Source organism: Phyllobates terribilis, unplaced genomic scaffold (assembly GCF_046119375.1).
Source record: "Phyllobates terribilis strain yellow unplaced genomic scaffold, ASM4611937v1 Scaffold_2__4_contigs__length_985480577, whole genome shotgun sequence".
Classification (NCBI taxonomy): Eukaryota; Metazoa; Chordata; class Amphibia; order Anura; family Dendrobatidae; genus Phyllobates; species Phyllobates terribilis.
The window spans coordinates 978,945,120-978,958,375 of record NW_027362762.1 but is presented as its reverse complement, the minus strand read 5'-3'; the positions used below and the strand labels follow the sequence as shown (position 1 = coordinate 978,958,375).

The 13,256-nt window shown below is 52.6% G+C and overlaps 1 protein-coding gene across 1 annotated transcript in view; it reads left to right on the top strand.

Annotated features, from left to right (window-relative positions):
• The first annotated feature begins 884 nt into the window (after nucleotides 1–884).
• Nucleotides 885–13,256, top strand: part of LOC141253134 (uncharacterized) — a 135,795-nt gene continuing 123,423 nt past the window's right edge. Inside the window, exons 1-3 of the mRNA XM_073670890.1 lie at nucleotides 885–974; nucleotides 3,937–4,287; nucleotides 4,488–4,757. Of these exons, the coding sequence (XP_073526991.1) occupies nucleotides 902–974; nucleotides 3,937–4,287; nucleotides 4,488–4,757 (694 nt within the window). The 5' untranslated portion in view covers nucleotides 885–901. The remainder of the gene's footprint in view (nucleotides 975–3,936; nucleotides 4,288–4,487; nucleotides 4,758–13,256) is intronic.

The following is a 13,256-nucleotide window of genomic DNA, read 5'->3' as shown; positions in this document are numbered from 1 at the left end:
TCTGTCTCCATCTTCTTGTCCCTGGGTCCTCGTCTTCTTGTTCTTCTTCCTTCATCTTTGTATTCCTTTGTTTCCATGTTCCTGTTCCTCTGTCCTCACCTTCTTGTTTTACTGTCATCATGTTTTGGCCCTTCTGTGTTTTTCATCTTTTTCTTAACTTCATCTTGTCCTTCTGTTTCCACCATTTGTTTTTCATGAATAATAGGTCCCATTTACAAGGGCTGTGTCAGGCCATTAAATGACCACTGATATACTGTATACAGGTTGTCTGGAGTTGATAGAAAATCATGGGAACAAGATAATACAATTGTTCTATCCTGACAGAATATCATGTCATTAGTGGCACACCTCCTGTGTACATGGGGCCATGTGCTGCTGATAATGACCATTTTTTTCTGCCATAAAAGATCCATCAACCAACATATGGAGGCTCAGTGGTTAGCAGTATACTAATACTGTATATGGCAGATGGGTGACTCAGTGGTTAGCAGTATACTATATATATGGCAGACCGGTGACTCAGTGGTTAGCACTGTTGCTTTGCAGTGTCGGGACTCTGAGTTCAAATCCCACCAAGACTCATCTGCAAGGAGTTAGTATGTTCTTCCCGTGTTTGCGTGGGTTTCCTCCGGTTTCTCCCTTACTCCACAGACCTAGTGATAGGGAATTGAGTTTGTGAGTCACAATGGGGACAGTGATGATGTCTGTGAAGCGTTGTGGAATTAATGTCGCTATATGAGCAAATCATCGGAGTGTTCTGCAGTTCTTTGGGTGATGGCTGACATTTTCATGGTCAGCTCGGCTGCCTTTCTATATGTTCTTGTATTTCTGTGATCTCTGAGAGTTACACAATTTCCTATCACAGTTCTCCTCCCTTTCTCTGCGGTCTTTCTTATCATTTATGGGGCTCTCTAGAAGAAAGATGCTGCTCGTTGCCGGTCTCCTCATCCTCCTCCAACTGGTATTCATTCACGGTAAGTCGTTATCCAAAGTCCTGATATATGTGGGCAGGAAGCGCGTCACAGGTATGGGCGGTGGGGTGAGTGGCGTTATAGGGTAGAAGTCACTGAGATGAGGGGAAGGGAATTTCACCGAAGGTTTTTGTTGCCCATTAGGTCTTAATGCTTTTTTATAGGTGTAATCCCCGTGGGAGGTGTTGTATCTCGGATGATGGAGGGATCATAGATTCTTCTTCGGGTCACAGTATATCCACATACACTACATGGAACGTTTAAACTGCAGTAAAAAAATCCCTCAACCTGCCATATTGTGATCATAAAAACCCCTAAACATGTCATGAAACAAAAATAGTCAAAAGCTGAATTAATAAGGATTTACAAGATAGTCCGACATTACAGATAAGTGCAACCACTGGCGTCAGCAATACAGCACCAGAGTCAACGTGAAGTCTCGGTAGTACTATGAGCTGGCGGCATTGCTGTGAGGTGTCGGCACTGCTCTGAGGTGGAGGCACTGCTGTGAGGTGTTGGCACTGCTGTGAGGTGGTGGCACTCACCCTGCGACACTGCTGTGAGGTGGTGGCACTGCTGTGAGGTGGCGACACAGCTGTGAGGTGGTGACACTGCTGTGAGGTGGTGGCACTCACCCTGAGACACTGCTGTGAGGTGGGGACACTGCTGTGAGGTGGCGACACTGCTGTGAGGTGGGGACACTGCTGTGAGGTGGTGGCACTCACCTTGTGACACTGCTGTGAGGTGGCGACACTCACCTTGAGACACTGCGGTGTGGAGGAGGACTCCACCTTCTTTGAGCTGTAGGGTTCATGCCAATGGTCACATTGCTGTATAGATGCTGGTGTACATAGTGAGACGTCCCCATTGTCTTCAGGAGATGCTGCCCAGAAACTCCACATGTCCACCATCCTGAGCTGTGAAATATTATACATCCAGGTTCAATCTAAATCTTCCCACAAACACTGGAAATGTGGATTACCGAGATCTAGACGGTCCCGATTCCTCAGATCCTTAGTGAGGGGCTGGGGATGAGTGGTGCGGACCCCTGGCCTCATCCCTTCTATCCTGTTCTGTTGGGCAGTGATACTTCTGTGAATCCTCCCACTGTCGGGTCTTCTGTAGAGCTGTAGGAATGATCACCCCCATCATGTACTGGGTCTGGTGATGATTGTATTACTAGATGTGGTTGACCTGTCGGTGATCGGCACGGTCCCTGTGATCTCTTGGATCTTCTCTCTTCCTCATGTAGAGCAATGTATTAATATTATGTCCGGTCCCATCTGTGTCTGTCCGGTCCGTGCCTCGGGACCAGAGACATTGTATTATTGTAGCGTCGGCGTCCCTGCCTCCTGCTAGGCAGGGACGCTGTTCCCCTCACCTCTCCGCTCCGTGCCCGGCGTCCTCCTCCCGCTCTGCTGGCAGCGCGCGCTGCTTCCCGGCCACGGTGCTTAGGGCGCGCGTGCGTGCGCGCCCCCCCTCTCTTAAAGGGGCCGCGCGCGCCGTCCTAAGGAGTCCCCGGCCAATGGCCGGAGGACTTCACCATATATAAGGCACCTCCTCCAAAATGGAGGTGCCCGAGCAATGTTGTTGCAAAGCCTTCACTCTGCTTCAGCCCTCAGGTCCCGTTACCAGTTTCCTGCCAGTCACCTGCCAGTTTCCTGCTTGATACCTGCCTGATACCTGCCAGATTCCTGCCTGTTACCTGCCAGTCACCTGCCAGTTTCCTGCTTGTTACCTGCCAGTCACCTGCCAGATTCCTGCTTTTTACCTGTCAGTCACCTGCCAGTTTCCTGCTTGTTACCTGCCAGTCACCTGCCAGATTCCTGCTTTTTACCTGTCAGTCACCTGCCAGATTCCTGCTTTTTACCTGTCAGTCACCTGCCAGTTTCCTGCTTGTTACCTGCCAGTCACCTGCCAGATTCCTGCTTGTTACCTGCCAGTCACCTGCCAGATTCCTGCTTGTTACCTGTCAGTCACCTGCCAGATTCCTGCTTGTTACCTGCCAGTCACCTGCCAGATTCCTGCTTGTTACCTGCCAGTCACCTGCCAGATTCCTGCTTGTTACCTGCCAGTCACCTGCCAGATTCCTGCTTGTTACCTGTCAGTCACCTGCCAGATTCCTGCTTGTTACCTGCCAGTCACCTGCCAGATTCCTGCTTGTTACCTGCCAGTCACCTGCCAGATTCCTGCTTGTTACCTGTCAGTCACCTGCCAGTTTCCTGCTTGTTACCTGCCAGTCACCTGCCAGATTCCTGCTTGTTACCTGCCAGTCACCTGCCAGTTTCCTGCTTGATACCTGTCAGTCACCTGCCAGATTCCTGCTTGTTACCTGCCAGTCACCTGCCAGTTTCCTGCTTGTTACCTGTCAGTCACCTGCCAGATTCCTGCCTGTTACCTGCCAGTCACCTGCCAGTTTCCTGCTTGATACCTGCCTGATATCCGCTTACCTGCTTGCAAACCTGCTGTCCGATGGTCTGCCTTCCGACACCTGTCAGTCTGTCTATGGACCAGCCTGCCCGCTCACCTGGGAGCGCTCACCTGCTACCTGCCTGCTAGCCTACCTGGAGGCTCTGCCGTCACTTGCCGTGACCACCTGCCTGTCCAGAGACTCTTGCCCGCTCACCTGGGAGCGCTCACCTGCTACCTGCCTGCTAGCCTACCTGGAGGCTCTGCCGTCACTTGCCGTGACCACGTGCCTGTCCAGAGACTCTTGCCCGCTCACCTGGGAGCGCTCATCTGCTACCTGCCTGCTGCCCTTCTACTCAGAGACTGTCCCTGTCACTTGCCGTGACTACCTGCCCTTCTACCCAGAAACTGTCCCTGTCACTTGCCGTGATTACCTGCCCGTCTTCCCTGGGAGCCACCCTCTTCCTTACAAGGACCGCCCCCTTGTATAGTTGCTCAGAGGTTCCGCCTCCCAGACCCGTTACAATTATTGTACCTTGTTATTCTGTCCCCGCAGGACTGGACCCCAAGACTGGCAAGCACACAGATATATACGCCCCCCCGGGCTCCGATGTTCTCCTACCTCTGAGATATAACCTGATCAGAGATAAAGATCCCATGAAGTGTGATGAGTTTGTCTGGAGCTGGAGACAGGAAGGACGCACATACAATGTCCAGATCACCAGGAGTAAATGGTGCAGAGTGCCAGAACTTAACGTCCAGAGATTCCCTAACTATAATGTCTCCCTGGACGGAGGTCTCACCATGAGCAATGTCACCAGGAACATCAGCGGGGATTATCTATTCACCGCGTACAGCGAAAGTGTACAACAGGTGTTTTCTCATTGCTATACTCTCCATGTACAAGGTAGGTGTATGATGTAGTGAGTGGAGAGTATGAGGAGCGTATGGCACCTTTATTACTCATGTATCTACCCATCATCCTCTCTGGTCGCCCCATACTCGCTGTATGTGCTCACATGATGGAGGATGAGGAGGTGTGAGGCTCTTTGGTTGCTCGGATGCTGTGCTGTGTGTTCATACATTTTTATATGTTTTCCTCCCCAGTCCCGGTATCGCGGCCTCTCCTGAATGTGTCATGTCTTCCGGACGGTGGAGCCGCCATCGTCTGCGGCATTGACGCTGGGGATGATCCTCAGTTTTCTGTCTTAGTAAATGGCCGTTCATTGCTGGAGAACCCTGCCTCATCCAGGACTGCGGAGAAAACCAGTGAGGTTCATGTCCCCGTGACCACACCAAGACCCTGGAATATCACCTGCTCCGTCAGAAACCGGGTCAGTGACAGCGAGACCGGGAAATCCCAGGTGAAATGTGCAGGTGAGTGCTGCTCCTGCTGCTGGTTAATGAACCCATAGGAGTGGTCAGTACTGGGATCACTCATGTAGAGGATCAACCTCTCTATAATAACAATACATCCTACAGAGTATTTCCATCTTTCTGCCATCACTTCTCTCATCTGTGGGGGTCCATACTCTGATCCCCACCCAATCCTGTGAATGATGGAGGCATAGAGGTCCTTCAGCCCTACCTGTTGGTGTCACATGGGCAACGCAGCCCAAAAACCAGAGGAACGTAGCATCAGAAAAGCTTTCATGATCCCAGGGTTCAGTACACCTCTGCTCCTAGGTAGACGTTCGCGTTGTGCGCCTGAGAGCCCAGAAATAGGTCGACATCAGATGTGAACGGTAACCTTACTTCTGAGACGATTTCTTTCTGTAGATATCAGGCACTTAGTACAGCGGCCTCCACGTCCAGTGCCGGGATCTGACACAAGTCTCAGGATTCAGTACACGTCCAGTGCCGGGATCCGACACAAGTCTCAGGATTCAGTACACGTCCAGTGACAGGATCCGACACAAGTCTCAGGATTCAGTACACGTCCAGTGCCAGGATCCAACACAAGTCTCAGGATTCAATACACGTCCAGTGCCAGGATCCGACACAAGTCTCAGGATTCAGTACACGTCCAGTGCCGGGATCCGACACAAGTCTCAGGATTCAGTACACGTCCAGTGCCAGGATCCGACACAAGTCTCAGGATTCAGTACATGTCCAGTGCCAGGATCCAACACAAGTCTCAGGATTCAGTACACATCCAGTGCCAGGATCCGACACAAGTCTCAGGATTCAGTACACGTCTAGTGCCGGGATCCGACACAATTCTCAGGATTCAGTACATGTCCAGTGCCGGATTCCGACTCACGTCTCAGGATTCAGTGCACGTCCAGGACCAGGATCCGACACAAGTCTCAGGATTCAGTACACGTCCAGTGCCGGGATCCGACACAAGTCTCAGGATTCAGTACACGTCCAGTGCCAGGATCCGATACAAGTCTCAGGATTCAGTACAGTCCAGTGCCAGAATCCAACACAAGTCTCAGGATTCAGTACACGTCCAGTGCCAGGATCCGACACACGTCTCAGGATTCAGTACACGTCCAGTGCCAGGATCCGACACAAGTATCAGGATTCAGTACACGTCCAGTGCCAGGATCCGACACAAGTCTCAGGATTCAGTACACGTCCAGTGCCAGGATCCGACACAAGTCTCAGGATTCAGTACACGTCCAGTGCCAGGATCCAACACAAGTCTCAGGATTCAGTAAACGTCCAGTGCAGGATCCGACACAAGTCTCAGGATTCAGTACACGTCCAGTGCCAAGATCCGACACAAGTCTCAGGATTCAGTACACGTCCAGTGCCAGGATCCAACACAAGTCTCAGGATTCAGTAAACGTCCAGTGCAGGATCCGACACAAGTCTCAGGATTCAGTGCACGTTCAGTGCCGGGATCCGACTCAAGTCTCAGGATTCAGTACACGTTCAGTGCCGGGATCCGACTCAAGTCTCAGGATTCAGTGCACGTCCAGTGCCAGGATCCGACACAAGTCTCAGGATTCAGTGCACGTCCAGTGCCAGGACCCGACACAAGTCTCAGGATTCAGTGCACGTCCAGTGCCAGGATCCGACACAAGTCTCAGGATTCAGTGCACGTCCAGTGCCAGGATCCGACACACGTCTCAGGATTCAGTGCACGTCCAGTGCCAGGATCCGACACACGTCTCAGGATTCAGTACACGTTCAGTGCTGGGATCCGACACAAATCTCAGGATTCAGTACACGTCCAGTGCCAGGATCCGACACAAGTCTCAGGATTCAGTACACGTCCAGTGCCGGGATCCGACACAAGTCTCAGGATTCAGTAAACGTCCAGTGCAGGATCCGACACAAGTCTCAGGATTCAGTGCACGTTCAGTACCGGGATCCGACACAAGTCTCAGGATTCAGTACACGTCCAGTGCCGGGATCCGACACAAGTCTCAGGATTCAGTACACGTCCAGTGCCAGGATCCGATACAAGTCTCAGGATTCAGTACAGTCCAGTGCCAGAATCCAACACAAGTCTCAGGATTCAGTACACGTCCAGTGCCAGGATCCGACACACGTCTCAGGATTCAGTACACGTCCAGTGCCAGGATCCGACACAAGTATCAGGATTCAGTACACGTCCAGTGCCAGGATCCGACACAAGTCTCAGGATTCAGTACACGTCCAGTGCCAGGATCCGACACAAGTCTCAGGATTCAGTACACGTCCAGTGCCAGGATCCAACACAAGTCTCAGGATTCAGTAAACGTCCAGTGCAGGATCCAACACAAGTCTCAGGATTCAGTACACGTCCAGTGCCAAGATCCGACACAAGTCTCAGGATTCAGTACACGTCCAGTGCCAGGATCCAACACAAGTCTCAGGATTCAGTAAACGTCCAGTGCAGGATCCGACACAAGTCTCAGGATTCTGTGCACGTTCAGTGCCGGGATCCGACTCAAGTCTCAGGATTCAGTACACGTTCAGTGCCGGGATCCGACTCAAGTCTCAGGATTCAGTGCACGTCCAGTGCCAGGATCCGACACAAGTGTCAGGATTCAGTGCACGTCCAGTGCCAGGACCCGACACAAGTCTCAGGATTCAGTGCACGTCCAGTGCCAGGATCCGACACAAGTCTCAGGATTCAGTGCACGTCCAGTGCCAGGATCCGACACACGTCTCAGGATTCATTGCACGTCCAGTGCCAGGATCCGACACACGTCTCAGGATTCAGTACACGTTCAGTGCTGGGATCTGACACAAATCTCAGGATTCAGTACACGTCCAGTGCCAGGATCCGACACAAGTCTCAGGATTCAGTACACGTCCAGTGCCGGGATCCGACACAAGTCTCAGGATTCAGTAAACGTCCAGTGCAGGATCCGACACAAGTCTCAGGATTCAGTGCACGTTCAGTACCGGGATCCGACTCAAGTCTCAGGATTCAGTACACGTTCAGTGCCGGGATCCGACTCAAGTCTCAGGATTCAGTACACGTCCAGTGCCAGGATCCGACACAAGTCTCAGGATTCAGTACACGTCCAGTGCCAGGATCCGACACAAGTCTCTGGATTCAGTACACGTCCAGTGCCAGGATCCGACACAAGTCTCAGGATTCAGTACATGTCCAGTGCCGGGATCCGACACAATTCTCAGGATTCAGTACACGTTCAGTGCCGGGATCCGACAAAAGTCTCAGGATTCAGTACACGTCCAGAGCCAGGATCCGACACACGTCTCAGGATTCAGTACACGTCCAGTGCCGGGATCCAACACAAGTCTCCGAATTCAGTACACGTTCAGTGCCGGGATCCGACTCAAGTCTCAGGATTCAGTACACGTTCAGTGCCGGGATCCGACAAAAGTCTCCGAATTCAGTACACGTCCAGTGCCAGGATCCGACACAAGTCTCAGGATTCAGTACACGTCCAGTGCCAGGAACCGACACAAGTCTCAGGATTCAGTACACGTCCAGTGCCAGGATCCGACACAAGTCTCAGGATTCAGGACACGTTCAATGCCGGGATCCGACACAAGTCTCAGGATTCAGTACACGTCCAGTGCCGGGATCCGAGACAAGTATCAGGATTCAGTGCACGTCCAGTGCCAGGATCCAACACAAGTCTCAGGATTCAGTAGACTTCCAGTGCCAGGATCCGACACAAGTCTCAGGATTCAGGACACGTTCAATGCCGGGATCCGACACAAGTCTCCGAATTCAGTACACGTCCAGTGCCAGGATCCGACACAAGTCTCAGGATTCAGTACATGTCCAGTGCCAGGATCCAACACAAGTCTCAGGATTCAGTACACATCCAGTGCCAGGATCCGACACAAGTCTCAGGATTCAGTACATGTCCAGTGCCGGATTCCGACACACGTCTCAAGATTCAGTGCACGTCCAGGACCAGGATCCGACACAAGTCTCAGGATTCAGTACACGTCCAGTGCCGGGATCCGACACAAGTCTCAGGATTCAGTACACGTTCAGTGCCGGGATCCGACACAAGTCTCAGGATTCAGTACACGTCCAGTGACAGGATCCGACACACGTCTCAGGATTCAGTACACGTCCAGTGACAGGATCCGACACAAGTCTCAGGATTCAGTGCACGTCCAGTGCCAGGATCCGACACAAGTGTCAGGATTCAGTACACGTTCAATGCCGGGATCCGACACAAGTCTCAGGATTCAGTACACGTCCAGTGCCAGGATCCGACACAAGTCTCAGGATTCAGTACACGTCCAGTGTCGGGATCCGACACAAGACTCAGGATTCAGTGCACATCCAGTGCCGGGATCCGACACAAGTCTCAGGATTCAGTACACGTTCAATGCCGTGATCCGACACAAGTCTCAGGATTCAGTGCACGTCCAGTGCCAGGATCCGACACAAGTCTCAGGATTCAGTGCACTTCCAGTGCCAGGATCCGACACACGTCTCAGGATTCAGTGCATGTCCAGTGCCAGGACCCGACACAAGTCTCAGGATTCAGTGCACGTCCTGTGCCAGGTTCCGACACAAGTCTCAGGATTCAGTACACGTCCAGTGCCGGGACCCGACACAAGTCTCAAGATTCAGTACACTTCCAGTGCCGGGATCCGACACAAGTCTCAGGATTCAGTACACGTCCAGTGCCGGGATCCGACACAAGTCTCAGGATTCAGTACACGTCCAGTGCCGTGATCCGACACAAGTCTCAGGATTCAGTGCACGTCCAGTGCCAGGATCCGACACAAGTCTCAGGATTCAGTGCACTTCCAGTGCCAGGATCCGACACACGTCTCAGGATTCAGTGCATGTCCAGTGCCAGGACCCGACACAAGTCTCAGGATTCAGTGCACGTCCAGTGCCAGGATCCGACACACGTCTCAGGATTCAGTGCACGTCCAGTGCTGGGATCCGACACAAGTCTCAGGATTCAGTGCACGTCCAGTGCCAGGATCCGACACACGTCTCAGGATTCAGTGCACGTCCAGTGCCAGGATCCGACACAAGTCTCAGGATTCAGTGCACGTCCAGTGCCGGGATCCGACACAAGTCTCAGGATTCAGTACACTTCCAGTGCCAGGATCGACACAAGTCTCAGGATTCAGTGCACGTCCAGTGCCAGGATCCAACACAAGTCTCAGGATTCAGTAGACTTCCAGTGCCAGGATCCGACACACGTCTCAGGATTTAGTACAAGTTCAGTGCCGGGATCCGACTCAAGTCTCAGGATTCAGTACACGTTCAGTGCCGGGATCCGACACAAGTCTCCGAATTCAGTACACGTCCAGTGCCAGGATCCGACACAAGTCTCAGGATTCAGTACATGTCCAGTGCCAGGATCCAACACAAGTCTCAGGATTCAGTTCACATCCATTGCCAGGATCCGACACAAGTCTCAGGATTCAGTACACGTCTAGTGCCGGGATCCGACACAATTCTCAGGATTCAGTACACATTCAGTGCCGGGATCCGACACAAGTCTCAGGATTCAGTACACATTCAGTGCCGGGATCCGACACAAGTCTCAGGATTCAGTACACGTCCAGTGACAGGATCCGACACACGTCTCAGGATTCAATACACGTCCAGTGCCAGGATCCGACACACGTCTCAGGATTCAGTACACGTCCAGTGACAGGATCCGACACAAGTCTCAGGATTCAGTGCACGTCCAGTGCCAGGATCCGACACAAGTGTCAGGATTCAGTACACGTTCAATGCCGGGATCCGACACAAGTCTCAGGATTCAGTACACGTCCAGTGCCAGGATCCGACACAAATCTCAGGATTCAGTACACGTCCAGTGCCGGGATCCGACACAAGACTCAGGATTCAGTGCACGTCCAGTGCCAGGATCCGACACACGTCTCAGGATTCAGTGCACGTCCAGTGCCGGGATCCGACACAAGTCTCAGGATTCAGTGCACGTCCAGTGCCAGGATCCGACACACGTCTCAGGATTCAGTGCACGTCCAGTGCCAGGATCCGACACAAGTCTCAGGATTCAGTGCACGTCCAGTGCCGGGATCCGACACAAGTCTCAGGATTCAGTACACTTCCAGTGCCAGGATCGACACAAGTCTCAGGATTCAGTGCACGTCCAGTGCCAGGATCCAACACAAGTCTCAGGATTCAGTAGACTTCCAGTGCCAGGATCCGACACACGTCTCAGGATTTAGTACAAGTTCAGTGCCGGGATCCGACTCAAGTCTCAGGATTCAGTACACGTTCAGTGCCGGGATCCGACACAAGTCTCCGAATTCAGTACACGTCCAGTGCCAGGATCCGACACAAGTCTCAGGATTCAGTACATGTCCAGTGCCAGGATCCACCACAAGTCTCAGGATTCAGTACACATCCATTGCCAGGATCCGACACAAGTCTCAGGATTCAGTACACGTCTAGTGCCGGGATCCGACACAATTCTCAGGATTCAGTACATGTCCAGTGCCGGATTCCGACTCACGTCTCAGGATTCAGTGCACGTCCAGGACCAGGATCCGACACAAGCCTCAGGATTCAGTACACGTCCAGTGCCGGGATCCGACACAAGTCTCAGGATTCAGTACACGTTCAGTGCCGGGATCCGACACAAGTCTCAGGATTCAGTACACGTCCAGTGCCAGGATCCGACACACGTCTCAGGATTCAGTACACGTCCAGTGACAGCATCCGACACAAGTCTCAGGATTCAGTGCACGTCCAGTGCCAGGATCCGACACAAGTGTTAGGATTCAGTACACGTTCAATGCCGGGATCCGACACAAGTCTCAGGATTCAGTACACGTCCAGTGCCAGGATCCGACACAAATCTCAGGATTCAGTACAAGTCCAGTGCCGGGATCCGACACAAGACTCAGGATTCAGTGCACGTCCAGTGCCGGGATCCGACACAAGTCTCAGGATTCAGTACACGTTCAATGCCGGGATCCAACACAAGTCTCAGGATTCAGTACACGTCCAGTGCCAGGATCCGACACAAGTCTCAGGATTCAGTGCACGTCCTGTGCCAGGTTCCGACACAAGGCTCAGGATTCAGTGCACGTCGAGTGCCAGGATCCGACACACGTCTCAGGATTCAGTGCACGTCCAGTGCCAGGACCCGACACAAGTCTCAGGATTCAGTGCACGTCCAGTGCCGGGATCCGACACAAGTCTCTGTATTCAGTACACGTTCAATGCCGGGATTCGACACAAGTCTCACGATTCAGTACATATCCAGTGCCAGGATCCGACACAAGTCTCAGGATTCAGTGCACGTCCAGTGCCAGGATCCGACACAAGTCTCAGGATTCAGTGCACGTCCAGTGCCAGGATCCGACACACGTCTCAGGATTCAGTGCACGTCCAGTGCCAGGACCCGACACAAGTCTCAGGATTCAGTGCACGTCCAGTGCCAGGATCCGACACACGTCTCAGGATTCAGTGCACGTCCAGTGCCAGGATCCGACACAAGTCTCAGGATTCAGTGCACGTCCAGTGCCGGGATCCGAAACAAGTCTCAGGATTCAGTACACTTCCAGTGCCAGGATCCGACAAAAGTCTCAGGATTCAGTGCACGTCCAGTGACAGGATCCGACACAAGTCTCAGGATTCAGTACACGTCCAGTGCCGGGACCCGACACAAGTCTCAGGATTCAGTACACGTCCAGTGCCAGGATCCAACACAAGTCTCAGGATTCAGTACACGTCCAGTGCCGGGATCCGACACAAGACTCAGGATTCAGTACACGTACAGTGCCGGGATCCCACATAAGTCTCAGGATTCAGTACACGTCGAGTGCCAGGATCTGACACAAGTCTCAGGATTCAGTGCACGTCCAGTGCCAGGATCCGACACAACTCTCAGGATTCAGTACACGTCCAGTGCCGGGACCCGACACAAGTGTCAGGATTCAGTACACGTACAGTGCCGGGATCCCACATAAGTCTCAGGATTCAGTACACATCGAGTGCCAGAATCCGACACAAGTCTCAGGATTCAGTACACGTCCAGTGCCAGAATCCAACACAAGTCTCAGGATTCAGTACACGTCCAGTGCCGTGATCCGACACAAATCTCAGGATTCAGTGCACGTCCAGTGCCAGGATCCGACACAAGTCTCAGGATTCAGTGCACGTCCAGTACCAGGATCCGACAGAAGTCTCCGGATTCAGTGCACGTCCAGTGCCATTATCCGACAGAAGTCTCAGGATTCAGTGTACGTCCAGTGCCAGGATCCAACACAAATCTACGGATTCAGTACACGTCCAGTGCCAGGATCCGACACAAGTCTCCGGATTCAGTGCACGTCCAGTGCCAGGATCCGACACAAGTCTCCGGATTCAGTGGACGTCCAGTGCCAGGATCTGACACAAATCTCAGGATTCAGTGCACGTCCAGTGGCGGGATCCGACACACATCTTAGGATTCAGTGCACGTCCAGTGCCAGGATCCGACACAATTCTCCAGATTC